This window comes from Anser anser (genome assembly GCF_964211835.1).
Source record: "Anser anser genome assembly, chromosome: 26".
Lineage (NCBI taxonomy): Eukaryota > Metazoa > Chordata > Aves > Anseriformes > Anatidae > Anser > Anser anser.
The window spans coordinates 3,961,159-3,988,512 of record NC_139747.1 but is presented as its reverse complement, the minus strand read 5'-3'; the positions used below and the strand labels follow the sequence as shown (position 1 = coordinate 3,988,512).

At 42.2% G+C, this 27,354-nt stretch overlaps 1 protein-coding gene across 1 annotated transcript in view; it reads left to right on the top strand.

The window, feature by feature from the left end:
- The window catches only part of LOC310886875 (uncharacterized protein), a 198,591-nt gene that overhangs the window by 85,686 nt on the left and 85,551 nt on the right, over positions 1-27,354 (top strand). Inside the window, exon 4 of the mRNA XM_083812050.1 lies at positions 6,867-6,922. Coding sequence (XP_083668176.1) covers positions 6,867-6,922 — 56 coding nt within the window. The remainder of the gene's footprint in view (positions 1-6,866; positions 6,923-27,354) is intronic.

The following is a 27,354-nucleotide window of genomic DNA, read 5'->3' as shown; positions in this document are numbered from 1 at the left end:
ACGTGATTCTTAATATATCTTCAGATATATTCTGTCGAGTGTGTGGGTGTCAAAATAAAGCAAAATAATACATAGTTCTTCCAAGCAGCTCTACTTTAAGAAAGCTTATTGGTGTTGTCAGTTGTTACATGATGAGATGCACAAACTGCATAGTGTGTATCCACTCTTCTTGGAACTAAAAGGGAACTGATATTCAATATTCAATGTGAGTTACAGTCATGATTGTCAGATCAAAGTAACATCCTGTCAGTTCTAATTTGCTGCTATTTTCCTGAAATTTTAAAGGGCAGAATCCTTCAACGTTTCTATTCAGGTGTCAGGTTTGCATCATAATGAATTCAACCTGTTACCTTCTGACATCCTGATAAATATAGTCAAAAAAAAATATGCATTATTAAAAGTTATGGAACATACCTAATATGTACCAGTGAAACTGGCAAACGGAAGTAATTCTAACTTTTAAAACTACCGAGCTGATTCAGTTCTTTGGCTTTATTTTTGTGTTTCTGTCAGAGTACAAGAGAAATAAAAAGCCAAGCTTGAGTTTGATGCTCTCAGTTACTTTTAATTAGGTTTAAATTCTACATGATTGAAGTCAAAAGATGAAAATTGTCTTCATGCCTGTAGTAGACCACCATGAATTTGTTGACTGGAAGATAATCTTACTAAATACAGGCTAGGTCCTTGGTTGCTGTGAACATGCAGGTCTCAAAGTAAATGGAGTTGGTGTACAGACAGTGGAGGTGGTTCTTCCATGTTGAGTATTTGTGTTTGTGTGTGTTCTTTTGCATGTAATGGTCCAAGCACATTGGCAGTTTGGTAGCTAGGTACCTGAATTGCTGAAGAATGTGTGCAGAAGGTCTGAGATAAAAAAAATCATATTAGCTAGGAAATTGGAAGAGCATGAATTTTCCCGTTCTTGCATGTATTCTATATGAAAATGAAATGTAAGTGTCCATAAATTAAACTTCTGAAAGTGAGTTCAAAACATCAGTGTAATGATGTAGTGACAGAACATGCTGATTTTCATGATCTCCACTATAAAGCCTTTTGTCTGGCCCATCTTTTCTGGAAAAGTAACTTCTGCAGTTCCCTTCCCAATGCACGATCTCAGCCTACACAGTTGTCATCTCTCAGCAGCCTATCTTAAGTCTCTTCTTGATCTTTAACTGGGAGTTTCTCAGATCAAGGATGACACTTTAAACAGGACCCAATTATCCTTTGTTAGTAATCACTATCTCCTCGTACATAATGACACCAGTTCTTGAGCTTGGTTCTCAGACCTGCTGAGCATCATACGCTGGCCCTGCTGAAATCATTGGTAGCTCAGTGCTTGTTCACCTGCATGTGTGTGCAGTGGAGCATCAAATGTTGCAGTGAAGGACATGGTTATGGTCGTAGTGGTCAGGCTGTTTGAGATGTCACCACCTTCTCAGGCATGCAAAGACCCCGTCCTAGAATTGACAGCAGTTGTGGGTATGTTGTCTGCCTCGGTACATGGTTAGGCAGCTAAAGAGATGGGTTAAACGGAGTTAGCCAGCTTCTCACTGAACTGTGTAAGCAGCACGTCCAGGATAGTTCTGCTTTAAGGATACTTTGGGCAAGGTGAAAGCTTCTTACTGCTCAGTGGTAGCAGCAGGGGACAATAACAGGGTAAGTTGCTCCAGGAGTAGTTTCAAGATGATGTCTAGAAGCAATCTTGATGTAAGCACCAAAGTGCTATTGTATTGCGTCTGAAGTGGCTGAGATTAATACGGGCATATATTCATCTGCTTACATTCCCTCCAATTTATTTCCTTGCAAGTTGCAAAACTACAGAACAAATGTTTCAAATAGAGAGAATACGAAGATCTGAAAAGAATAACAACATAAGCAGAAGGCACTCACTGATGCCAGTAAATTCTTCGTAGCTGTAACTTATTCATAAACATGAGCAGATAAGTATTCAAGGGGAAGAAAGGACTAATTTTTAAGTGACTGAGGCAAAATTTCTTTGCACAAAATATATACAGAGCTTCTAGGCGAATCTAGTGATAAGGGTAAAGTGTTGTTCGAGGGAGAAGGAGCTGACGCAAATTTAATGGAAATGGAGAGATCCCAAGCACACAGCCACCACTTGTGTTATTTAAACAGAGGCATTTAGGCTGATCTGCACGTCATTTCTAGCGTTAATAAAGGTAAGTGTCAGTGGCTCACAGGCCTTCTCTATAGCTCTCAGCTTGGTTTATTTGTATACAGGACAAAAAGTGTTCCAGAAACAGGTTTAAAAGGTTGCTTCCCTCCGCCTCCTGGCCCAATGTGTCAAAGTAAAGCAAGCAAAGCCACCATGAAGCAGAAAGGAAGTAGATGGCAGAAACCAGTTGGCAAAAGGAAACATCTCTGTTTCCCGTTTTTATGGAGGGGAAATACCGGGCCGGCGACTTGTCCAAGATTTTGTCTGATGTCTTTGGCAGAGCTGTGAGTTAGGAAAACCGGTGTCAAAGTCTTACTCCAATGTGTAAAACGAGGCTCCTCTTCCTCACTCCTAATCAGCTGGTAATTTTGGGAGGAGAGCAGGAAAAGGCAAACTGGAACAGCGTGCCAAACCGGTGCGTAGATTTGTTAGCAATTTCCTTTCTTATTTAACTGCATAAATAATCAGATGTGAATATTGGAAAAGCTTGGATATTTCCCTCGAGACCTAGACTTGCCTTGCATGTTTAAAATATTTATATATTTGAGCTGTCAATTTTTCTAACTCTATCAAGGCTGAAACAACTATAGGAACCGGAGATGAAAGATGGGACTTGAAAAGGAAAAGAAAGCAGTGTGTTAGGCCCATTTAATTTAAACGTACAGTATTAAATCTAAAACTGTGTCTCCACAGTGTCCGTGCAGTTTGGCTCCTTATTAGTATCACTAAGAAAGAGGAGAGATTTTAGAGCAGGCATGGTTTTAGGTTAAGGTAATTTAAGTTGGCACGGCGGCTTAGAATACCAAGGCCCTTTTGTACTGATCTCATTGCGCTGAAAGGCAAGAAAGGAGGCTGGGTGTGTGGCGGCGGCGCTTTGAACCGGCCCCGTAGCCGCTCTGCTTGCCGTTATCTCCTGAGGAATACGAGGAGGTGTTACCTGGTGGAAAGAACGAGGATGGGCAGCGCCGGGTTTCGGCCCTGAGACGGCACTAAGTAGGTCAGGCGAGCGCGGCCCTGCTCCCGATGTCTGTTCTGTGGGGTTTGATGGAGCGCTGCTGAGCTGTGCAAGGGGCGAAGGCGGCTCGTGTCCGCATGAAAAGCTGATCAGGCCTGTCAGGTGCTTACACGTCGCAAAACAGCTTTGAAAAACTCATCAGGGGAGGGGATCTTTTATTTATTTGTGCGGACCCGGTGGATAACAGAGCGAAGTGCAATTGTGTGAAGGATTTTGAAGTCAGCTCCTTTTGGTACAAAACGCCACCACTGTATTAACCCTGAAGAGAGAGGGTCCTTGTTAAAGGATAGTGGCCTTTGTTAAAGGCTAGGATAAAAATAAAACTAAGACTGCCTTCAGTTTTGTTTCTCTGGAGGTTTTTCTTTTTTTTTTTTTTAATGTTTGTATTGGACCTTTCATTATGGGTTACTGGCCTGCAGCTGGAATTTCTAGGTGACACTTTAATAAAAGCAATAAGACCTCATTTTGTGGTTTAATAAAAGCTCAGAGCCCTTGGTATTATGAAGATGACAATACAGAATAATTCATTGAGCGACTTATTGTTGGAAGAGCATTTCTGCTCTAGATCCATAACCTTTACTGGGATTTTACAATTACTCCTATGCTTAATGTTTTCCCTAAGCAGAAGAAATGGGGCCTAAACATGTGAATCTTTTAGGTCTTTACGTATCAGATTCCTGGGAGAAAAACAGGTAGATTTGGGAAATACAATCCTCCCACCCAAGGCATCTTTGCAGTTCTTACAGCTGCTTTTTTGTTTTATATTTTAAGGCTTTTTCTAAATGGGCTAATGAAACGTGTCGTGACAGCTGAGTAAAGATGCTGCTCATATTTAGCTGGGCCTTGATGTGGAAGCGATGTCACTGGAGAAACTGTATTTGCAGTAGTATTTCTGTTTGGATTCCAAAATGGATGCGGAACAAGCAGGAGCATTTGTTCTCCCTGTATTTGCAGTCCCTGTAGAAAACCTCGGGGAGCTACATGGTGCTTTGTCTCTGCTGCTTGTCTCGTCTCTATTCTCGGTCGTACCAAGGGGAAGAGGCTTCGTAGAAGAAGAATTGTAATCAGTGAAGCTTCCAGAGACAAATATCAGCAACGACACCGCTCTTGATTAGTCATTCTTTCCTTAGGTGAAAATATATCCAGCATTAGATAATGCTCTTTCGGTAATTGCCTATTACAGAGATGTTTTAAGTTAATGAACAACTAGTTTGGGGTTAGTTTTTAGAAGGGTTTGGTTTTCTTTCTCTGCTAGCATCTGAGTGCTGCCCATTAAGTGCATCTGTGGAGCACTTAATGACAAGAAAATTGTTTGATGGAACCATCCCGTGTAATGAGATATTTCAGCAATTTATTCCTTACAATATGTTAGCACGAAAAATTAGAACCTTGGGCAGGCTCGTGGGCAGGTGTGAAAACCTGTCGAGTTTCCCCGCAGACAAAATCTCTCCACTCGGGGAAAATTTTCTTTAAGGATCTGTTTTTGTGACTGTATGAAATGAAGCCAAAATGATGCACATTCAGAAAAAGGTCACTTAAGTGTAAGTTATTTGTCAAGATAAATTAAAACTTACCTTTGCTCTGCTTGACATGAGCTATTAACTGGAATTTGAGGTCTAATCAAGTTATTTCTATTCAGAGAAGAAATTGGTTATGAGGTCAGATTTCCTTTGGATTCAGATTTCTTACAGCACATACCTGAACTCCCGTTTCCTTCAGTACAGTAGGAATCGAGCAGTGGGAGATGGTCTCTTTGTTCTCTTCCCCAGCCCTTTCTTTAGCCTGCTCTTTACCCCAAACACCCTCTCCTCCTTCCCCCAGAAGCCAGCCCTTTTTGAGCGATGCTGCCAGGGCTTTTCTAGGGCAACCCTTTTTCTTCCCCGTTTGTCTCCTGGTAGCCTAAAATGAACTTTCTCGTGTTCTCCTGACGTGGCTTCCCTTTGGGATTGTGTTCCCTGTTGTTCGAACTTCCTAAAACAAAAGGTGAGACTTGGAGGACACCGGTGAAATCAAGCATAGGGCATTTCCATGAATTAATAGTTACGCTGGACTGTCTTGGAAAATGCCTAGCCACAATCCTTGAGAGGAGCTGTTGAAGAAATGCCTGTTGATACCTTGTTAATCTGCCGTGCTGCAGAGCAAAAGCGAGCGTGCCTATTTTGTAGAGAAGGCGGGCTGAGAGACCGCTGAAGGACACGACACTTCAAGTTTCTTTATGCTCGTTAGACAAAAGAAGGGATAATTAGACTTCAGGCAGGCTCCTGTCCTAAAGAAATCAGGGGGGAATTTCTTTATGTGTCAGGTTAGTGGCAGTGTCTCCTATAGCTATAAAACGTACTCAAGTATTTCCAAGACCTGGTTGGCATACGAGCTTGCTGCAAGCTTTGTGTACCCACAGCTAGAGGCCTGTCGCTTGAATGGTACATCCATTTGCTGTTCTTATTCCATTGTCTTGTGTTTTTTTTTGTCTATTATTGCCGCAGCCATGTTTTGAAATAAGCACTCCCCTCCCACGGATCTGTTGCTTTGCTGTGTGCGTTTGGAGACTGCTTGCACTGCATATCAATGGGATTTAAGATGAAACAAGAGAGTCCTGGGATTTTTGTAAGCCAATCCCATCATCTGTCTTTTGTGAGCTTGGAAAGTTGTCAGTGAGCACAGAAAAACACTGGCAAGCCTTGACCGTTCCCTTGCTGCTGAATGGGTTTCTGCAAGGACTGCTGAAGTCATGCCGTGAATCCCTAAACAAGTCAATAAAGGCAAATGGGGAGGAAAATGTGGGAGTCGAGGGGAGGTTCCTCCTAGATTTTTGTGGGACCATCTTCATTTTTTGCTTTTTGGTTTTTGAGACCATCCAGTTACAAAGGACGAAGCAGTGAAGGATGTCAGAACTCACTTTCCTAGAAATCTTGGCGGTGTTTTCCCCAGGCTAACACCCTCAGCACTCCTTTAAGATAGGCCAGAGAAGCATGTAGCTGTCTCAACCATCTCTAAATAACCTGAATAAATAGTTTGTGGAGGGAGAACCAACTTGAAGGTCAACTCCTTACCTACATGGTGTGTGTTGAGAGAAAAAGATAGGTATTGCTATCTGAGGATGGACAGCAAACGCTTCTGGGCTGGACTGGTTGAAGGTCTGAGCTTCTGCTGAGGCCACTGATAGGGTTTCTGCATCTAGGGTGAGAAAATTAGGCTCATAACCAGCGTTTGTAATGACCACTGGGGAACAGTTCTGTTGTAAGGCAGCGTGTCTAAATAGTAAGACGACAATTGCATCAGTAACACATCAGCACGAACCTGCAGCAAGAGAAAGAAAAATGCTGCTTTCCGTTAGGCACTGTGTTAATTAACTGTCTTCGAGGTAGGCCTGGGATGCATTCTCCTTGATAGGAGTCCAAGACCTTACGAAAGCAAGGCTGAGAGCTTGAGGCAGAGCAGAGAATCTGCAGGAGCTTCATTGTGTGAAGTCGTTCTGCCCCGCCACAAACCCGCTTCTGAATGGTTTGGCGCGTTGAGAAGCTGCCCGATTTGTAAAGCAGCCTTTTGAGCTAATTGAAGTGAACTTGCCACAAATTCTAGCCTCAGACAGGTCTTAAAAGGCAGATGTAATGCGGAGTTTTGTTCCTAACCTTACATAATGACCGTAGTGCTAATGATTTCATGGGTCCTCGTCCACAGGAGACTTGCCTGGAGAGGAACACTTGGTTGCTTCGATCTCACAATATGCACCAAAGGTGGGTAGGAGACAGGTTTCTTATTTTTCTTCTTCTGTCTGCTTTTTATCGCTACTTTTTTGATTAATTTGACGGGGAATTTTTAGAGAGAAAGGAAGACCAAAACCTACCAAACAAATAAAATACAAAGGAGTGCAACTTCCAGCTGGGCGAACAAATCATGCTGCTGACAGTGTGTTGTTGTTTGGAAGCCCCAGAAATGTGGCCACTCATTTAAAGGCAGAAATCTCTGCTGGTTACTGAGGAAAACAAGCTGGAAAGCTCTGAGTCATTGAACACAGAAGAGGAAGTGCAGCAGTGGGAATTTATTTTTTTTTTTAGCTTTTAGTTCTTATTTTTTTGAGATGTTACTTCTTATTTTTTTGAGCTTTTACTTCTTCAGCGTTGAAGATTGTAGAAGCTGGTTTGGAGTACTCAAAGGCTGCTTTTGTCGCTGTTTCAGCTGAGTTTGAGATGGTTCACGCAGCCCAGAATCTGGGCCAGCACAATCCGGCGGCGCCTGCAATATTGTCACTTTATTCTATTACAGTAGAATTTCAAGCCTTCAATGGAGGTCAAAGCCCTGTGCTAAACGAGGTGTTGCCAGCTCTTATCATTTTACTGTCTTTTCAAAATCTTATCTGCTGAGATAGGCAGCCTTGCGCAAGGATCCCTGTTTTTAACATGTACTGTCCTCTTTCCTGCTGTGTTTAGGTCTGAGAGGGGAAAAAACACTTAAAAGCTAAAATTTTAAATGCAAATGTAAAAAAAAAAATCAGTTGGGTTACGTTTTAACTCTATCACTTGTTCGTGCTTTTCTGAGAGTTAGGGCTGGTGTTTTAGCACAGCAGACCAATCTTTTCTGGAAGGCCTTGCAAACAAGCAGAACAGAAATGGGGGAGCTGGACTGGGTCAGGGTCAAGGCTCTGCTCGCTGCATCAGAGTTGAAATTGTTCAGGTGGTTGAGGTTTGCATTGGTCAAAGGTTCTGCAGAGTTTTTTCCCCTTCTGAATCACGTGCACTCCTCCCTGTTGGATTTCTAACCGTGTTATTCTTGGACTGCCACGTTGCAGTGAAGATGGAAGAACGATCAGCAAGAGAGGGAGCTCAGGAAACACATCTTCCCCTCCACCTTTGTCTCTTGTCCTGATAGATTTTCTCATTCGACATGCACGTGAGCGTTTAGCAAGCATTTAAGAACGTGGTGTGTGGAAGGCGATATTGGGCAGTTGCCATGCATTTTCAGCGGTTGAAAGCTTGACCTGCATCCTAAAGGCGATGGTAAGAGAGATTAGGTAATAAATGTCAGATTAGGTAATGTATGTTGCTTTGCTAATGTCAAAGAGGACCCTTGGAAGGTTTACACAAAGTATGGCTGCAGAGGCATTACATCAAATGTGTTAAGATGATACAATTCACTTTTTCTTTAGCATCCACAGTGGATTATTATCCGTTTCTTTCTTCTGCTAAAATATAATATGGGCCAAAACCCTAGCTGATGTTAAATGGTTGATGTTAATGCTCCCGTAAATGCACTGGAGTAACTGACCTCTTTGAGTTGATTATTTCAGAGGATAAAGCAGTGAAATCAATTTGCGCAAGAAAAATAAGGAAAGGTGCAAATGAGAGGAAGAAGAGGGCTCATTACAGTCTTTTAAGTTGATTCACTTGCAGCAGTAACATTTTGGGCCACTTGAACTGCTTCTCTAAATCGCTTCTGTCCTGCTTACAGGAAGGTGGGGTTTATTCTGATATTTTCCAGTGTATTATCCTTTGCTTTTAGTTAAAAATGTTTATATTGTTCTACAGAACACAAACTTTATCTCTGTACAGAAGGACCAAGTTGAACCCTAGACTATGTCCTCAAGTGCCACATTGACCAGTTACGGGGTATGTGTAATATCAGCACAGATGGTCAGTGGTGTAAAGAAGTGTCCCCACGGAGCTGGGGTGAAGTGATGAGCAGCTTTGCATCATGCTCCAGTGCTTCAGGCATTGATTTCAGCAGTAACTTGTTCTATCGAGTGCCCATCTGAGATGCTTCCAAACGGCTGGGGTGCCTTCACCAATATGCTGGTGCAACAATCGGATGTAATACATCTTGTCAGGTATCAGAATTGCTAGTTCTTTCTATCTTGTTGACATCAGTCAGATGTTTATCTTTGGTATCTGCCAAATGTCTTGGAACAATCAGTTTAAAATGTTTCAACAATTCTCATTTGGAAATTTTTACTCTTGACTCCTTCTCTGAAAACGATCCGTTGTAAAAGGAACAACAAAAAAATCTTATGCTCACACTATCCCTGGTTTTATCGTTACGGTAGCTTTCTCTCAGGAAGATGTTTGGCATGGAAAATTACTAACTTTCAATCCCAGATCTCCAGGTTTTCTGAGTCATTTGAATTCTGGCCTCGTATCCTTTTTTACTTACTGGGGATCACACAGATGATTGATTGAATTGCAAACACTGAATGGTGTATGTTCTCTGGGACTCATTAAAACTTAGGACCAAGGTCCTGTTTTTATTTACCTCTTTCCAAAATCGACATCGCCTCAAATAAAATCTTCTGGCAGGATTTCCAGAAACTTTGAGTGTTCTGTCACCCCAAATGAATAGAAATTGCAGTTGTTCTGTTATTTTCCGTCTAATAAAAATTAGGTCCCTATCTTAAATGAAAGTTCATAGCTGACGTGCTTTTCTTTTTCAGTCCTCCATCTCCGGTGGCGTGCCTGTTGCATGTTAACATGGCCAAGATGTACTGAGCGGTTGCAGCAGTTTGCAATCAGTCCACATTTTTCAAAGTCCTGTCAGACTTTCAGCTCATCAGTATTCATGTAGGTGTAATCACACCTGCAAAATTTGAATTACCATGTTGATAAGTCTGTGACAGAAATGGACTGTGACTGAATCTGCTACAAAATTGATAAGCCCTTGCGGGGAAGAATTGGATAAAAGGGAGACACCTGCTAATACACACTTGTTTTGAACCGGGCAGATATAAAACATGTCTCCTTGACATCCCTGTTCCCGAGGCATCGTTCAGAGATTACATCAAGAAATGGAAGGAGTCCTTCAACCTCTGGGTGTCTACTTAACGCACTAAATTGTCGAGCCACCACCCTGCTGAGGTTTGGCCTCTGCCAGGAGATTTTTGGGAAGACTTAGGGGCTTCAGACTACTGACAAAGATGTCACTGGTTATGTGTGGAGATAGCTTGGGTTTCACCTTAGGAAAAGATTTTTCCTTTTTAAATTCCCAATTTAAATAAATGAAGTGCGTCAGCAATCCTAAACAGCATTCAACCTCACCAGTGAACTAAGGGTAGGACTTTTTAATGAGTTCATTGAAACCCATGGAAATACCGAGCCTTTCTGTTACTTCACATGCATGCAGCTAAAAAGTCTTAGTTATAACTTCATCAGTTTAAAAAGAATATGAAGAACCATGCACAAGGAAGTCCATGTATACTTATTGCTAATTATGTGTTGTTGTTTTTTTGTTTAATGAAAGGGTCCTGCCTCCTGTCAGAGGGCTTAATGAAATGTTAATTTTTGCTACTAATCAACTTGAAACATAATAAGCAGAGGCTCACTAACAAATAAGTGAACTTTGTGTTTGTCCTGTACTCCCCTGGAAGACTTCCAGGTTCCTCCTAATGCAATCCATCTCTCTTGCAGAATACAGGAAAGCAGGAGCTCAGCAAAACAGATCCAACAAATCCATCACCTTTCAAACAGCGTGTAACCAATTAAATTCTTACCCTACTAATACCGTTATTTTAGCCTTTGAATTTTATCATTGCAGGTTTTCTTCTAACTAGCTCTGCAAAGGTTATTGTGTACTCTTGAATGCTCTCCTGATAAATAAAGGTGATAAAAAGCTCTGTCAAATATAATAACTCACCTACCTAAATCCTGCCTCTCTCACAAGACACCATCTTCCTGAACCCTGCTTAATACTTGTGGGCCCCAAAATTTTCTGAAGTCTTTGGATATATTAATGCAAAGCCTGTGTATTTCAAGGAAGCTGCAATAACTCTTTAAGTTTGTATAAAAAACCTTACCACATAGAGGATAGAAATGTTTGCTTAAAAATAGAGTGGCTGTGCTCATACATTTCAATCCGATTCAGGCTCATTGCCTGAGAGTTAATGCTTGCTTTCAGGATCTGCTCAAACAAGGGAAGTAGAATCAGTGTTATTCGGGGAAGGAAGGGTGGAAAGAAGGGAAAACAAATTATTAGGTTGCTTTGTTTTCTTTTCTCTCTAATTTTGGATGTTACGTTCCTTTGGATTGCTGAAGCAGCTTAGGAGTGTTTTCTTGACTGAAGATTCGGTCTGAATATCTGATTGCAGTTTTTCTGTATTCTTACGTATCAAACATGAAGCATTGGTAAGATGGTTTTTAATCTTTTACAAGCTGTGTAGTTCAGGTTTCCCAAAGATATTATATGCAGGTATGACAAGAAGTACTGCGTGGTGCTCCAACTGCATGCAGCATCTCCACAGCTCCTACTGCCATTTTACCCTGGTTATACACCAAGCAAATGCAAAGTACAAGTGCATTTATACTTACTGCTCTTTAAGATCCAAATTTGTAAATGCAATTTAAGCAAATCTGGGTTGCTCTGTTGACTGAAATTTCAAAATCTCTAATGAAAGGCTCAAATAAGAAGCTCAGCTTCTTGCCCATGCAGCCCTTCAAAAGGCAGTGAATGCACAATTTGGTCAATTTGGCAAAGCAGATCTTTGAGTAGCATGCACATTTCTGTAATTCTGAGATACAAACTCTTGTGCTGTTTTACTTAGCCCCATAGTTCTGAAGTTCTGTGAAACGTCAGAATCTCACCTGGTGCTGGTTTTTTTTCTTTGTTTGTTTTTCTTGTTTGAGTGAACGCTGAGATTTCTGCCCTTCTGGTAGCTGAGGAAAGGCTGAAAACACAGTCACTTGTATGCTAAGAGCTCAGAGTTGATTGCACTTAGGGACTTCTTCATAGTTGAGGTTTTTGGTGAATATATTTTTCCAGGGGCTTTGAAAATGCAGTGTTGAGGAGTCTTTCTTTGAAGTACTTTGAAGCCTGCAGGTGAGAGCTGAGTTTGACCGACTCCTTCTTTTGAAGGATGGTGGGATTTAAGGCATTATTTTCAGCTGTGGCATATTCTCTACTCCCTTTCTCCACACTTCAAGTTTTTGAATCAGGCGTTTCTGTTTGTTTTGAAAGCAATTATTACTTTTAGTATCTTTTTTCCTGGCCCTGTAATAAGTCATTGCACTGAAACAGAATGCCCAGAAGTGCAGGTGAGATTTATTGAATCCAGACTTGTGTGTGTTTGTTATCTCTGCCTACCAAGCATGCAGAGATAAAATAAAATCAGGAAGGTGACAATTGAAGATATTGAGTAGCTGAAGTAGGTGAATTTAAGGCAAGGAGTAAGGAACAGGGAATGAAGGCTTAGGTTTTCTAAAGAGGCTTGAAGGGAAAATTGGAGCCCTTGAGATAATGATTGATTGACATGATATTATTTTAAGAGGGAGCACCAAAAAGTGTAAGAAGTTGAGAAATTGAATTGATGACCTGTAAAATAAGCTCAGATTAGGAATATCATGGTGACGAGGTTGCTGTAGGCCTGAAGCTGAGGGAAGCAGAGGTGATTCTTATTTTTTCCCCTCCTTTTCTTCTGCCAGTACGTTAAGAGAGGAGCTCGAGGCTGGATAATCCTGAACTGTGTGCCCTGTCGGCTGCCTTCCCACCCCACAGGGGCACAGCCTGGTAAGGAAACAGCCCCAGGAGCACTGCTGGTGCCATGTGTGACTGAAAACTAAAATGCTTTGGTTTGCTTTTTTTTTTTCTGTTTTTCTTTCCTAATTAGCACTTAAATGTGAGTCTATTGTCCCTGCGAAAATATGTTTGCGTTATAGAAAGCAGGCCTGTCCTTCAGTGTTAGGAAATCATGTTTATTCAGACAAAGCTCTGAAAAATATACGCCAGACATCTGCTTCACAATCTATTCCCTGGCTGTTTGTTGGGAGGCTGATGTCTGAGCTGGCATCGCGTTTGGCCTGAACTTTAGCTACTGTTGTAACTCGTGTTTGGAAAGAGGGAGTAGGAAGCAAAGGCAATTGCAAGACAGCTTGGTGCCTCCCACAGTTTGGGGTCACGGCGTTTGTTTGATGCACTCAGAATAATGTTGGCCTCTGAAGACAAAGGATGCGCATAGCAGCCTTCGTAATCAGTTCCTCGACGTGGTCCTGATTTGCTGCTCACTTCACCTTGCGAGGGGGAGTGGTACCAAGAGGCAAGTCCTTGCATTAGCCGTGGAGGTAACAATCTCTGCAAAAGAGAAATGATTAGGGCCTATTTTTCTGCCATTCTAAGGCTGAGTGTTACAAGGAGACCTTGGTATAAATGAAAAACAACCTCATTATCTGTTATCATTCTCATCCCTTTCATACTAAGTCCCCGTCTAATTTTCCCTGGGTTCAAATAATTGAACAAACAAGAGCTTGCCCTCTTGATGTGAGCCTGAGCTTTTGTCTTGTCCTCACTTTCCTCTCTCTGGCCGTTTCAGGCTGCGTCAGTCATTTCATTTTAAAGTTTGGAGTGCAGTAGAGTGTTTGCCGGGGAAAATTGAGGCTTTGACTCTCCAGTTCTGTCTCGTTTCTCCTGAATCTCGCATTGACTCGCTGAATGTCTTTGGGCACGTCGCAGAGCCTGTTCTCGGCAATGCTCCTGTGACCATAAAAAGTAGACCAGCGATTCTGCCCCAGAAAGCAATTTAAGATTTAATTAATACTTGAGGGCCACACTGTTTCAGTGAAATTAACAGTGAAGTCTGTTAATTTCAGTAGGTAAGTGTCCTACATTTGCTTCTGATTAAAACGCCAAGTTTGTATGAAATAAAAGAAGGAATCCAGATTTAAGCTGATGACTAAACAGCCTTCCGTGTTCCTTGGGTCCCTTTTATAGTTAGCATTAAATGCAAATTGGTGGGGGCCCAGAAATAGAAATAGGTAATGAGAAATCAGAAATATTTTCTTCCTTCTCTCCAAAAAATGCTTGTGTGTGGGGAGAGTTTTCTGGGGAGTGATTATGTGTGTTCATCAAGGCAAATAATAGTTGAGGAAATACAGGAAAAATAACCCTGGAACGAAGCGGGTGTCTGAGTATTTGCATGTCTTTTGTGCCGAAAGCTTGTTTTCCTTTTATGTTTACTTGATTTTTTTTTTAGAACTCATTTAAAAATCAAAAGTGGATGTTTTCCCCTGACGTGCTGGGTTTGTTCAAAAGTTCTCAGTTCCTGCTAGATAGACTTCCCAGGGCTTAATCTGCTCCTATGAAAGGTTTTGGGCTTTTCAGAAACCTCACCCACCTCCTTAGCCCCAAAGGAGTATGGGCAGCGTGTGGTGTGCCAGCAGGGCCGTGCTCATCCCATAGTGACCAAGGGTTTCTCTCCAGCTCTAAGATTTTGAATAATAAAAAAAAAATAATAACAGATTTTGATTACAAACTTACACTAGTAATAAATTTTCTAAAATCAGCCCACAAAAATTCCCACTGTGATAGCTCTGGCCACTGTCTCAGCTTTCTCGGTTTTGGTTTGGTTGAATTCAGGTTTTTTGTTTTATTTTATATTTTTATACTTATGTATTATTTTTATATTTATTTTATTTATTTTTATTTTATTTTGTTTAAATTTGGTCATTGTAAAGCCTAACAGGGAATTGACTTTTTTAATTGTGATACCAACTGTACAAGACAATCTATTTCTAACTGTCTCATTTCTCCTGAATAACCTGCTGCTTATCTTGCTCTGACCCAGTTTTGTTGTTGCTAAATGAAGTCAGGGTGGGAGCACCAGGAGAAGAAACGTTGCTTTCTCTTCCCTCTGGCATTGACAGCCATTTCAGCGCAGTATTTTCTCATTGGCCATAAATCAGCATGTGAACTTCCTATAAAGATTACTTTAAAAACAATCTGAAATATGACATATTTATGGGATCATGACCATATTACTCTGATATGTGAAGGAGTTAGTTTCCTTCATTTTTTTCTTGGTAAATGAGAGCGGGCTCTCTTTTCAGTATACTTCATGATGTATGGAATAAAGCAGGCCAGTAATTTAGTTAAGATGATTTATAGGAGCCATACGTAGAACTATTTTTCCCCCTTCATCTTATGGTGTGGTGCCAGGAAGGCTGTAAACAAATCACTGACCTTTCCTACGCGTGTGAAACCATTGACCCGAGGGCTGCTGCGTTTGATTGATCCTGTATTTCCTGGCAGCGTGGAGGATGCTTTGAGAGGAGGGGGGCTGCTTTTGTGCTGGTACCGTCTCGGTACGTGAGGGGGCTGTTTACATTTTGTTCACTCCGCTGCGTAGCCGTGTACGAGACCTGCCCGTCCTCTGGAAATGAAGGCTTGGTTCTTAATAAGGGCAAGTCAACCGCTAATTCAGAGAGAAAACGGTTATTGCCTGAAAGAGATGGTTGCTGTCTCATTAATAATACTTTTCATTTCATACGTGGCCTTGAAGCACTTTGCAAAGGAGCAAGGGTATTATAATTGCCAGATTACATAAAGCAACTTGTCGACGGCGACCCAGCATGTCGAGCCACAGGATGATGCGGTGCTCTGCCCTCAAAACCGGCGGCTTGGTCGTTGTCACAGGCTGCCCCATCGCACCCCGCAGCACCAGGAGCTGCCTGGACCAGAGACCATGACGTGAGTGTGTAAAAGCAGGATGAAAACCTGGTTTGTGGCCCTGAAATGAAAAGGTGGAGTGGCAGCAAACCCTCTCTTTGGGTTTGGCACTCAGAGTGCAGCCTAAACTCAGTAAGGATTTCAGGTGCTCAGCAGCCTTGGAAGGAAGGCTGCTGCCTTTCAGCGATGCCCTAAATGTATTTGAGACAACATTGGAAACAATCTTTGGGAGGGGATGCATTTTTCCCTCTTGTTCTTCATTCTCACCATCTCCTTGGTTAAACCACCAAGAAACAGAGCAGATTCAGCAGCAGAAGTCACTCAGCCAAGGGAGAATAAAACAGACATGAGGTGGGAAGATGTTTGCATTTGCCTCTTTCTCTTGCAGGATCTCTTCACAATGTTCAGGCCTTGAAACTGGGCCACGGACCACCACAGAGTCACGAACGTAGTCCTAACTGTAGCGGAGAATCAAGGACTCTGTGAAAGATTTTAATTTTATTTTGTACTTCTGTGGTGTTGGGCAGCCCAGCCGTTGCCTCTCAGAACAAAAAGGGCTGCAGGAAGTTTTGTAGGACCCAGCTCAGGCGTTCTGCACCTTGGAAAACTTACCTTCTGAGAGACTGGTCAATTTTATTGGAGAGGTTTGGCAGAGAGCAGGAGTGCACAGCTTTTGTCTATTAATAGATCAGACTAAACAAATTAACTATTAAAGATACTGATTGAGAATCCTATTGGCAAGAAAGGCTGGACAATTGGGAATTTAGGAAATGAATTGGAGGCAGAATGTTTTTGTGAGTATGCCACGGAGTGATATCGCTGTGTATATAACTTATATACATATATGTATTGCTGTGATATAACTAAAGTGCATAGGCTCAGAGTCTGAGAGAAGGCTTCCTGTGGCAGTTCTGAAAATCTTACATGTAACACCCCCTAGATCCAGAAAATTGAAGTGCCCAGGTTTCCAAACCCTGCGTGATTTCCGTGCTGATTTTCCGATCTTGCCTTTTGCGCCACGGTGATTCCTCACACCACGGTAAAGGCTAAACGTGTGAAAATCCGGCCTTAAAACTGCAGGCGAACTTTGTACGTAACTTTTAATTGCAGTGCTTCGTGGTGGTGGTGGTTGGTTTTTTCGCTTGTTTGCTCGTTCCCCCCAGGAGACTGGTTTTGCTGCTTGTCTTGCATCGGGAAGCATGCATTAGCGAGAGCAACTGGGGCAACTGCAGCGTTGAAATCAGAAAGGCTAAGGTGCTGGTGAAGTTTCTGCATTGAAATCAGTGAAAGTAAATGTAGTCCTGTCAAGATAATTAGTATGATGAGTAAAAGTGACCTTTATAGCTGGGAACATAATTGCTTTGTCATGGCCCATTATTTGACCTTCTATAAACCATCCTTCAATACTGCTAATGAGTACTTCTGTGTATGCCTGTTGACAGCCAGGATGTTGTTGGGAAATAAGTGGCACCAAGAAACCAAGCAAAATATTAAGTACACAGTATGCTTATAACTTACAAAAGAGCCCTATTAATATACTTCCTCCATGGTGTAGTAATTGATAACAGCCTTAAAGGACTTGTTCCCCCTGCCTCAATTGTGGAGACTAAGGTTTCTTCTTTGTCACACCCTAAAGCCGGTTATTTTAGTATACGCTACTGAGATCCTTTAAAAAGAAAGAAAGAAAATTTTTTAAAAAAAGCCCTTAGTCTATGTGGATTTTTTTGAATTAAAAGAAATTCGGTGAGACTTAGCTGCATCCTCCTGCCTGAAGGACTGGCATTTTGTGATCTAATTTTTTCTTACGTGCAAGTTAACAGTTTGTTCATGGACTTTGAGTAATGCTGTAATTTACCTCAAGACATGAATTTTGATGCTATCTCTCCCAAATTCATGAAAGAAATCTCTCCGATTTTTTTTTTTCTTCTGGAGCTTCTTATTCATAGAGAGTCCTTTACTAAGGCCAGAAGGAATCGTTTGATAATCAGCTTTTATATCCTATGAAACAGGGGCTAGAAAGCTGTCCCTCCCTAACATCTGCATTACACACACTTTAATGCCTCTGAGAGCCTTCGAATAGCTTTTAGAAGGAAATAGAGCCTCGATTTAGGGCTCCAAGTGACACAGAATTTGCCGTTTTCCTAACTACGTTTTGTGAGTAGCTGGCTGCTTTCAGAAACCGTGCATCTTTAGGCTGAATTTATGTAGCGCCGTCTTCCAGGCATTGGCTTTTGTTTCACTCAGTGTGGGGGTCTCAGCTATTGTGGGTGATAGGGCTGGGAGAGACTTCACAAAGCCATCAGAGATTTCACAAACTCCGAAGGAGCAGCTATTTTGGGGCCTCCTCAACTGCAAAAACTTTTCTCTAGCTTGCATGTCTTTTGGTATAATATGAGCTCTGTCCATGGGTGTGGAAAACATTTTTTGTGCAGATTTTTTTAATATATAAGTATTAAATATTTATATTATTTTCATATATATACTTGAAGGCTGTTCTCCGTTCCCCTTTGAACACAGCCGTGTTCAACTTCTGGATCATGTTTTCAGTCCTTCTGAAAGCACACCGGGTTCTGGTCATCTTAATCCGAATCCCATCAGTTGCCCCCTAATCAAAAACGTGGCATCAGAAACAGCCATCTCCCGTTTTGGGCACCACCTAGGTGCCTTACATGCCATTATGAACTACGAAGAAAATAATTTTGTCAGTATAGTCGCTTGCCAAATATTGTGTGGGTCCTGCAGTGCTTTAAAATTTAACGGCCGTTAGATCCATCTTGCCAGTACAGTTATGGCTGTTGTATGTATCAGCCTTCTGCTCTAAAAACCTGCTAAATCCAATTATTGTCAGCAATTGTCTTCTGTCTTGAATATGTATCACAAGCACCGCTGTTTCTGCATGGTCACTTGAAGGGCCAGAAAAGAGAAAATCAGAGCAGTAATTAGGGGATGTTGAACAGAGGGTGCTGGAGTTCCTGCCCATCTGTTGCAAGGTTATCTTGGTTTTATAGAAGCAGTTCTCATCACTCTGACTCTTCTGTTTCACTTAATGTGTTTCAAAGTGAGTTGATGACAGTGCTGCTGTTGAAAAGATCTGTGTAGCCTTTGTGAGTACCTTTGAAAACACCACTCTCATTAGAGGAGTTTACAAGACAAAAAATTTTGTCTAAGGCATAAAACGGAAGTTCAGAAGACGCGCCTTTGGTTCCTGACTCTGTCACAAGGTCAGTGGCTGTGTCACTGAATTCCTCTGTGCTTGATATAACCCCTGGAAGGTGCAAAGAAATGGTCCTCTAACACACCGCTTGTCTTGTTGCTTTAGGTCTCTTCACCTGTAGAAAATCTGAACGTCTTGATACGGTTTCTAGTTCTCCAGCTCTTGACGCCTGGATATCCTGAGGTTTGACTAGTGATCAGCTTGAAGAATTTGCTTAGAATTAATTCACGAATTCATGTCTTGGAGTTTTTAGGCCTTGCCCGTAGCAGATCATATTGCTAACAGCTATAGTAGCCAGCATGCAGGAACCATGGTCAGTGTAGCTAACGAAGGCAAACCATTTCTGCTGCTGCCACCTTTACAGGACCTCACCAAATAACGTAAGTCGCATTAGTAAAAAGTTTCTTGCTTTACCCATGTAAGTGCACTAATGATTTTTGACATTTAAAAACAAAAAGGGCAAGACGTCCTGTAGGATTTAGACTGGAAAATTCTTCTAGTATAATAGCTGGCTTTAGAGAACTTGGCTTTTTTCTGAACCACTCCCGTTGGGATGAATTCATGGTGCTCAGTACTTCAGCTGTGGTGTACATCACCTAGAGGATGCAAAACCGGCAAGTTTCCCAAGTCTTTATGTATGTTTTACAGCTGCTAAAATGGAGAAGTGGGAAGAAGTGTATGAGATTAAGATCATCAACAGTAATGTAGAATATAGGAATTTTTTTCCAGGTGCAGCAAGACCCTCAAGTCATTTTGCTCGTACAGTGGCTTAGGAAGCATGACTGAAGGGTATCTCTGGAATATTCATCATCACATTATATTTAAAGCCACGTGACGATTCTGGCAGAGTTCTAAACATTTTTGCAGAGCACAGAAGGCAGTTCCCACCAACGAGGTAGATACAGGGGGCTGGAGTATCTAACTTTCATTGAGTGCAGCAAGGCTTGGCATTTCTAAAATTTTTGTGGCTCTTGGGTTAGGTAATTTGTGCAGGGGAGCTGAGCTGCAAGGTAGAGCTCAGTAATTGAAAAGTTATTTCCTATATAGTATCTGTCTCTTGCGTTACAAACTCTTTATTGATTCCTTTCTACAGACTAAGCATACTAGACTTATTATGCCCTCCTTATTGACTGCGTGCCAAAAGGGAAAGAAACTTTTTGCTTCAACGGTGTCTACTGGTGCTCAATCCTAAATGGGATGTCTGGATAGGGCCAAAATGTGGATGTTTGCAGCTAGTAATAGCCCCAAAGTTGTGTTTTTCTAGTCCTACTCGTTTATATCAAGCCTGTTCCATCTGTAAAAGGCAAAACCACGGGTGTTGAAAACCTGTTTCTGTTCTTTTTAGCATTAGGTGGCCTGGAAGAGTCATTAATTTTTTGGTGGTACCTGGGATTGTGTGGGTGGTGGGCTGGGAATTTCAGTTTCCTCGCACTGCATTGGAAGTGAAAGCTGGCATTTAAAATGTAATTTAACAGATTCAACAGTTTTCCCTGTGCAATCAAAGATACTAATTATCAAGTCTATTTTCAGAAAAGCGGTTTTTAATGGTAATTTGTAGGGGTAGAACGTTATTTTGATGTAGTTTCTGTAGTAGATGCCCAAAGACGGGTTGCTTAAGGCTTGAATATTCAGTGTAATGAGGCCCTAGGGGATACAGTGCAACAGTCTGAGCACCCTCAGGATCACTTGGAAAACAAGCAGGGCACGTCTGTCAAAAGAGAGAGGCCAATTCTGATGTAGCAGGTGTTGTTGGGGCTACTCCGCTGACAGAGCAGGAGCAGCACAGGCTCTGCATTGATCATGCAGGAGTTACTGAGAAGCAGTCAGGAAAGCTCATTCCTCATGCTCAGTGATCTTTAGTTATCTTTAAATGTAAAGAATCAGAACAAGAAAATCAATATATATGCCTTCTGCAGTAAGGTGTACAAGCCAGCAGGTACGTCTGGAAGGGAATAACGTGGGCCAACAGCAACTTTTGAACTGGTGTCCTTTGACAAAAAGGCTCCCCTTGGGCTCTGCTCAGTCTGAAGACTGAATCGAAAGTTCCTGTCCTGTATCACAGGACAGATAAGTTACAGAAAGGACATAAGCCATACGGTTTAACTGAATCACCAACATTAGCAGGTTGCAACTGGGTAAATACATTAACTTGCCTAGGATAAGGCTAGCTGAGATTTAGCATTAACCTGGAGGGAAGAGATGAGTTCGTGCACCAGTTACTAGCTTGGGTATCACTGAACATCACACACCACTAGACCAAAAAGTTTGTTTCAAAACAAGGAATGTCCCTTGTTTCTGGAACTCCTAGCCCCCAGCAGGTGTCAGATGAGACTGTTACTGCAATAATAATGTTAGTAATTCTTTGTTTTGTTTGATAGCTTCGTAGCGACTTGAAATTCCCACCACGCTTCTTTTTCTTTTCGCATTTATATGCCTTTTCTTTTTATATTAGCAGTTTCCCGGATTCCTTAGCTGTACTGATGAGCCTGTATTGCTTAAGTGACTTGTGAATCACAGGGGAGCACAAGCGAGCGCAGTCTGAGGAGTTCGCCAAATCAGCTAAAACAAACAAAATGCTAAACGGGGACGGGGGGGGGAACGACAAAACCACAAAAACTCACTTGTGCGAAGAGGAGGAGATAGCACTGAGGCAAAACTGAGGACTGGTCTAGGTAGAATTACAAGTCTCTGTGATTATTGTGAAATGATGTAGGAGCCAGGATGACATTTAAAGTCAAGGAGATGCATGTTTCTTGAAACAATTTTAAAAGGAAAAAAATAAGTTAACATATTCCTTTGGGTTCCCATTCACATTCTTGGAAACTTTGCTTCTGAGGTCTGCGAGGAGAAATGTTTGGTGTCAGCATCTGGCGCTCCCCTTTACAGCCCTGCCTGTACACCCGTGGTGGATCCGCAGGCACTGCAAACACGTGGCTTTGTCACCACCACTGAGATGCTCCTGGTGCTGCGGCTTCTCAGGCATTCGAGGATTACGTGACGATGTGGGGAAACGGTTTATAGCATCTTGGTCACATATTGAGAAGCCAGTATTTTGTAGAACAAAACTCCCTTGCTAACAAAATGTTTGTTTGTTTGTTTTTTAAGGAGCAGGTTTTGGAATTGCTTTTTTTTTTTTTTTTTTTTTTTAAATCTAGCGGCAGCTGCAGGTTTTTTTTTGCTTTAACACCAGATAAAATGCTCTGCTAATAGTAACAGGTTTTCCTTTGTCATCAGGCTTCCATGTTTGAAAGCAAAACAGTCTTTTATTCTTCAGGGATATTGCTATTACTGAAGATCAGGTTCAGAGAAGAAGGGTGGAAATACCCCTTAGAACAAAAATATTAAGGAGTTCAATTTATTAAGTTAATCAAAATACTGCTGAAAGGAAACTTGATCACAGTCTATCCCCACAAGGAAAATTCATGTGATTATAAAGGGCTTTTTAGTCGGAGAGATAATGAAATAACAATTTCTAATAGCTGGAAGTTGTCTTGGGAAAAAAAATCCCATCTCTTGCTAGAAATCAGGTGTCAATTCTTACTAGTGCATAAGTATTTGGAGAAGTTGCTGCAGTCCTAGTTTAGCCATCACTTGAAAGATGCAACAAGAAGGCACGCCAGGGCTGTGGGTAGTTGGTTTTATCTTTGGCAAGCAGCCTGATGGGATGACCAGAGCAAAGGAAGCCAAGAGATCCACGCTCAGTTGCCGTCTGTGCCACAGACCTGCTGTGTGACCTGCAGGTCGCTTCTCTGCCTTGGTTTTCCCATTTAACGTGACGGGAGAGGCCCCCGTTTATAAGAGCATTACACACAAGAGGGTTGTTACTGTCAGATCTGGGATCGTCGGCTCGTGGGCTTGCTTCCAGGCTGTGCTTCTGAAAGCGTAACGGGGATGTGCTGCCACGTTTCCTCCTGGATTACCGGGGTGCCTGGTTAACACCGATCTTCAGCTCTCACTGCTGCTGAGTTTGGCTACGACACCGTGACCCACTTTTTTTTAGAAAAAAGCTGCCCTGAAAGCATCATATTTCTTTTTCCCCTCTTTCCCACCCCCCCATATTCTCCTTCCAAAACACTTGATTCCTCTCAATGAATTCTTGGGTGTGATTGTTGCCATGAGATCTGCTTAAAAAAAGCTGTTTAAAAGCCATCAGCTGAGATTTCAGAAGAATGCGAGTCGTAATGAGAGAGAAGAAAGCAAAAAGCAGAAGGCAGCGGATGCAGACACACGACCGCAGGTCTCTGAGCAGGTTCTGGACCATTAACTAACGCACGGATAAAGGGGCATGCTGTTGCTGTTTTCTTTTTTAAAGCTGCTGTTCTACTTGGTTTCACCTGGGACCTGGCCATGAAAGGAAACCCAGGCTGCCAGCCGCTCAGAGTCCCGTTTGAAATCCAGGAGCTGAAGAACTTGCTCGAGCTTTGTCTCCCTTCCGAGCCTGTAAATCTTACAAACGCCCTGGCGAGGGGAGCGAGGAGTGGAAGTGCTGTCCCCCACCTTCCCTTCCCCTTCTAGCAGGGCACGGAAAGCACTTGCCTGGCCCGACCCGAAATGGCTTTACCCATCCCAGCAAACCGCTGTGCCTGCGCAGAGATATTAGCTCGAGTCCCAGAAGCAGCATCATTATGGTGCTTTGCCCGGGATAATTATCTTCTTAACATGGGTAATTAGGCTGGTTGCCACACTGTGCTGACTCAGCTACGCCGTGCTTGCCTGGGGATGATGCTCAGCGCTAACGGGAGGATCCGTGCTGCACAGCGGCTTTACGGGGTTAAGCCCAGCTCCTCGGAGGCATTCGACGGCTTGCAGCAGAGCAGGCTGCTGAACTAGGTCACCGGTCAGGAAATTCCTTACAGGAGGACTCCAGGAGTGGGAGAAGCTCGCACAAGCATGTCATCCAGCTTGGGTTGTCCGTAAGACGAGGGCAGCCTGGACTGACCTTAGGTGAACTGAATTTGCTTGTGTTTACAACATTAATTGCAGGTGAGTAGTTTTGTGGTTAAGGCAGCAGGTTCTGAACATCTGGCTCCACTTCTGGTGTCTACCATGGACTTTGTAGCCTTCACAAGTATATTTTTGGAGAGAAATAGCTCTTCTCTTCCTTAGTTGTCTGCCTTGTCTACATATATTATTTTAATATGCTGCTGGAGACCGGGATTTCCCCGCTATCGGCTCATTTTATTTTTCTGAGAACGGTCCAGAGTTAGCAAAAGTTTGCAGTTCGGGTTTTACTTGGCTTCCTGTCAAAAACTATACACTGATTTTACACGAAGAGATTCTAGTTAGGCAGGAGGTGATAAAGCAAATTGGAGCTTGGCAAGGGTTCTGGGGCTGTTAAATGCCATCAGATCTCTTAATGATCGTGAGTGCTCAGACGGCTAGTTCTGCACCCCTTCCAAAACGAAATGGCAGTAGGGGTTATGTGTGCAGATTGGAGGACATCTGGTACCAACGATTGGGATGCATTTTTCTCAAGAGCCAGTGAATATCATCCTGCTACCTAAATGCACAAGCATACACATTGCAGTCCCGATCCTTCTGCACAAGTGGGTGTCTTCAGCTCTTGCTAAAGAAGTTCCTTCAAACTTGCAGTTTGCAGCCCGTGCCTGCTTAGCTAAATAGCTGGGGGACTGCTGATTAGCTGGTCCTTCTGTGTCTGTTTCCTTTCTCAGCTGAAAGCTCCTTTTCCCGACTAGGTTAGACCTTACTCATGGTAAGAAATGCTTGTGTTCTGCAGACATGACCCAGTTGTACACCTGCTATTAATAAGAACTCATCGTTACCAGCTTTTCAGTGCACATGTTGGGCAATGACAAGGAATTAATCACAGCTAGAGGAAGTAGACAGCTGGCACAATCAGCTGGTAAGGGATCAGTTTCTGAATGATTCATTTAGATTTTAACCTCTAAATGCCACACTCAGGTTTGATTCTTAGGTGGTGTGAGCGCATTCGGTTCTGCCCAGCCGAGTACCACTCCATGCTTCAGTTTGGTGAGCATCCAGCCCTCTGCTACGGTCTCTCCACTGAAATGTTATGAGCATTCCTGCTAGATTCTTGTACCAGCTTCCTCCCGATTTTTTTTCCCTACCTTGCAGTAGGAAGAGCTCCGTTGGACTCACAAATTACCACCAGAGGGGAAGAAAAATAAAGTGAAATGAATCAGGACTCTGGAGCCGCAGGGATTGAGCAAGTGCAGCTGAATATATCTCACAAACTTGCATCTAAAGAAAACTGTCCTTCGTACTTCGGTATCTACCCACAAACAGCGGAGCTCATGGGGGCTTTTAAAGCTGCATCCTGCTATAAACCTGCTAGTAGCAAGTCGCCTCTTTGATAGCTAAACTAGTCAATGGGTTTATGTGGGACACTCACGAGTGTAAATTTAGGTTGACCTACTTTAGCCGAACCAGTCTGACCGAAGTTAAATTACATTGAACTTCCGCTTAGGCTACCTAATTCAGAATTAAGTAGTCTTAATTTATTTCTGTATTTGTTTTGACGTTCAAGGTTTTTGGTACAGGTTGTAAATGCAATACCATGTGTGCGTGTACAGACAGACACAAAATCCTACCCTTTGACTCGTCTCAAAGTTCAGCATCTGCTCTGGGGTGAAGGCAGAATGCAAGGGTAAGGCTGACCTGAGACGTACAGACTGCAGATAACTGTAGGGAAAGACGCTTGTTCGGGGTTTCACTTTTCCTTAGGTGCAGTCGGTGCTACAGGAAAGTGGGAACTCATTTTTATGAAGCAGATCCCAGACTTTATAGAGTTTGATCAAGCTCCTTACCTTTTCTGCCTTCCTGGGTCTTTCTGCTAGTAGGGAACCGACATTGGTTTTTTTCCCTTCGTAACATTTTTCCTATTGATGGTGGAGTAATATTAACTACAGACTGCAGACTTGCCTCTCTGCTGCTTTTCCAAGGCTGTGTGCTCGCTTTGCACGAGTACCTGCAATCTCTACCTGAGGTGAAAAACAGGGAAAAATCAGATGCACAACACACCCCTAAAAGCTTTGCTGTTCCTTAATCCTCTAACCTAATTTGCTGCTGCTTTTAGTATAATTTCTGCATTGGCAGCCTTGTGAGAGACTGAATACTAAAGGCAAAAAAATAGTTATGAGTATAACGCTTTTCTAGATTTTCTGCTTTTGAAAACTCAATAGAAAAGCAAAGGGCTAAGAAGATTTCTTTAATGTAGGAGAGACTTTCCAGCAGGGAGATAAATAGGTCTCACTTCTCCCATTCGCTGCTACAAATCAGAAATAAGTCCCCAGGAGCTAATGATGTACTAGCAATATAGTAGTATGAAAGGAGGATTTTGACGTCTGTTTTTTGTTGTTTTTTGAATTCGCGAAAATGTTTTAGACCCTGGCGGTTTTTTAACCCTCACTGTTCAGCTTTATTTGAGGTGCGTCATGGCATATTTGTGCGTGAAGCATTCACATTTACAAGAATTTCCTGGGATCACAGACCGTCCTTTTAAATATTAAGGACAAAAGCTTGAACTGATGTTAAAGAGTGTCACGCCTGTGATTTGTAATGGGTGCTGAGGTACACCAGTCTCTGAGCTGGCAGTGAAAATACAGGCACTTTCTCATTTTCTGAAAAGGCACCTTTATGTTCCTTTGGCAAAATAGAAAGGCCTTTGCCTGATGTTTATCTCCAATTGGAGACCGCTGTACTCTGCTGTAAAGTAGCTTTGTAGAAATGAGATTTGGAGAGAGCCAGCCACTGCTATTCACTGAACATTAAGTAACAATTTCTTCCTATTAATTTTATATCTGATTGTGGGGAGAGGCTGCCGATGCCATTACTTGAACAATTTTGTTAAATTAATTCATGACAAAATATTTATGTTGTGACCCTGAAGTCCCAATCCAGCGCTAATCCTGTAACTCTGAATGTTCTTCATTTCTGCTGACTCCTTTTTCTGAAATGAGTTGACTCTTGTTTTTCATAATATCTGAATATGATGTTGAAAAGCTATTTTTGCCCTAATAGTTCACAAAAGCGTGTGCGGAAATTTTCATCCTATTTTCTGTAGGGTTTATTTCATCATACTTTTCCTCTGCTACTAGGTATTTTCTTCCTCTCTAAGATAAACAGTAGTGATCTTTTCAGTATCTGTAATGTTGGCATTAAAAAAAAACTTTAAATCATCCTACAAAATGTGATAGGAAATGTTTGCTATGCTATATAATTCTGCTGGAGAGCTTCTAAAACCCTATAGAAAGGTTATCATTTTCTATAACAAATACAGACTTCTAATGCACTTGCTTCAAAATCCTCTTGGGCTTCGTTCCTATTAAATTCTATAGGACTGAAGATGCCCCTAAGGATTATTCTGATAACAGCAAGAGACCGTTTTGCTGGGTAATGTATCTTTAGCTGGGCTGTTTTCAAGCTTGCTTTTTTGCAATTATCTGCTAAAACTTTATCACCCTTCTTTAATTTCTCAGCTGTCTTTCCCATTCTGAAAAATGCTGGTGAGATCTCTCTTTCTGAATTTCAGATTATAAGGCTGTCAGAAGCGTAAAT